General features: G+C 40.1%; 1 protein-coding gene across 1 annotated transcript in view; it reads left to right on the forward strand.

Annotated features, from left to right (window-relative positions):
- The window catches only part of LOC142173543 (uncharacterized), a 29575-nt gene extending 28277 nt beyond the window's left edge, over nucleotides 1-1298 (forward strand). The window contains exon 2 of the mRNA XM_075239156.1: nucleotides 479-1298. Coding sequence (XP_075095257.1) covers nucleotides 479-1298 — 820 coding nt within the window. The remainder of the gene's footprint in view (nucleotides 1-478) is intronic.
- The last annotated feature ends 597 nt before the right edge of the window (nucleotides 1299-1895 follow it).

A 1895-nucleotide genomic window follows, 5' to 3' on the forward strand; every position in this document is an offset into this window, starting at 1 on the left:
TATATTGATATTTAGTTAGTGCTAGTTTCCATTCAGTTTTATATTTTACTTCGCAAATTGTCTTGCAAGGTGGCCCCATGGCCAAAGTATGACATTATGTGTTCAGAGTCCCTTAGTCGCAATTTGGTACGCCAGGTTAGGTGAGGCACGGGGTGCTTGTCTCGCTCCTAGGTTCGGGGCGTGACACCAAGTTACCAATCAAATTTTGGGGAGATTGTGTTTTGACTGCCACATATCTTATAAACAGATTTCCCTCCAAATTGCTCAATGATAAATCCCATTTTGAGTTGTTGCATGGTCAACCTCCTTCCTTCTCACATCTCAGATCCTTTGGTTGTCTTTGTTAATGCACAGTCCCTAAGTGCCATAGGGACAAACTTTAGCCAAGAGCTGATCCTTGTGTTTTCCTTGGCTATCCACTAGCAAAGAAAGGTTACACGATTTATAATTTGGTTACGAAATTAACGCTGATTTCCAGAGATGTTGTGTTCTATGAAGGTATATTCCCTTTTGCTATTTCTACTTCTGCTTCATCTTCCTTTTCTCTCTCTATTCCCCAGTCCTCCTTCTTGTTCCCTGAACCTAATTATGTCCCTTTCTTTCCTCCCTCTTCTTCTTCTATGCCTATTTCTTCTTCTTCGTGTGGTCCTAGTACCTCTTCACATGTTCCTTCTGATTCAGTCTGTCCCTTTGCTCCAAGAAGATCTTCAAGGACACATAATCATCCCAGTCACATTCAGCAGTACATCTGTACACTTTCCCAGTCCCTCTATGGCTCTAGTGCTTCTTCCTTCAGCTTTCATTCATTAGATAACACTGCTGTTACTGAACCCTACTCCTACCAACAGGCTGCCTCCATTCCAGCTTGGAAAGAGGCCATGCAAAAGGAATTTGAGGCACTTGAGGCCAACAATACTTGGTCAATTATTGAGTTGCCTCAAGGCAAAAAGCCTATTGGCTGCAAGTGGATTTACAAGATTAAATATAAGGCTGATGGTTTAGTGAAAAGATATAAAGCTATGTTAGTTGTTAGAGGGGATACACAACTTGAAGGAATTGATTTTAATGATACATTTTCTCCTATGGTTAAATTTTCTACTGTTAAATGTTTAGTTGCTGTAGCTGTCAAACATCAATGGTCTCTTTTCCAACTGGATGTAAATAATGCCTTTTTGCATGGTGATTTGGATGAGGAGGTTTATATGAAACTTCCGCCTGGTTTATGTGCTTCCTCCCTTTACGGTACTTCCTCCCCTTTAGTCTGCAGGCTTCAGAAATTACTTTATGGCTTGAGATAGGCTTCTAGGCAATGGTATGCCAAACTATCTCATGCCCTATGCTCTAGAGGTTATTCTCACTCCTTGAATGATTTCTCTCTTTTCTTCAAAAAATCTGCTTCTTCCATTGTGTTGATTGTTGTGTATGTTGATGATATAATTCTTACTGGTAATGATTTGGATGAGATTTCTGCTCTCAAGTGCTTCTTGAATGATTAGTTCAAAATCAAAGACTTAGGTGTTCTGAATTATTTTTTGGGTATTGAGGTGGCATAGTTCTGGGTTGTTGCTTCATCAGAAGAAGTTTATTAAGGATCTTCTGCAGGTTCACAACTGTACAAATGTGTCTTCTGTTGCCTCTCCCATTGACTTGAATGTCAAACTAATAGCTGATTCTGGGGATCTTCTTCCATCACCTGAGTCTCATCGCATCTTAGTGGGGAAGTTAAATTTTTTAACATATACTCGACCTGATTTGTGTTTTGCCGTGCATGATTTAAGTTAATTTCTTCAGGCCCTTCATACTCCTCACATGCAGGTTGCTCTTCACCTTCTCAGCTACCTCAAAGGAACTTTTGATGTTGGTGTTTTCTTCAGCAACTCACCTTCTACTTCTGT

The sequence above is a fragment of the Nicotiana tabacum genome, chromosome 19 (genome assembly GCF_000715075.1).
Source record: "Nicotiana tabacum cultivar K326 chromosome 19, ASM71507v2, whole genome shotgun sequence".
In the NCBI taxonomy this organism is placed as follows: Eukaryota; Viridiplantae; Streptophyta; class Magnoliopsida; order Solanales; family Solanaceae; genus Nicotiana; species Nicotiana tabacum.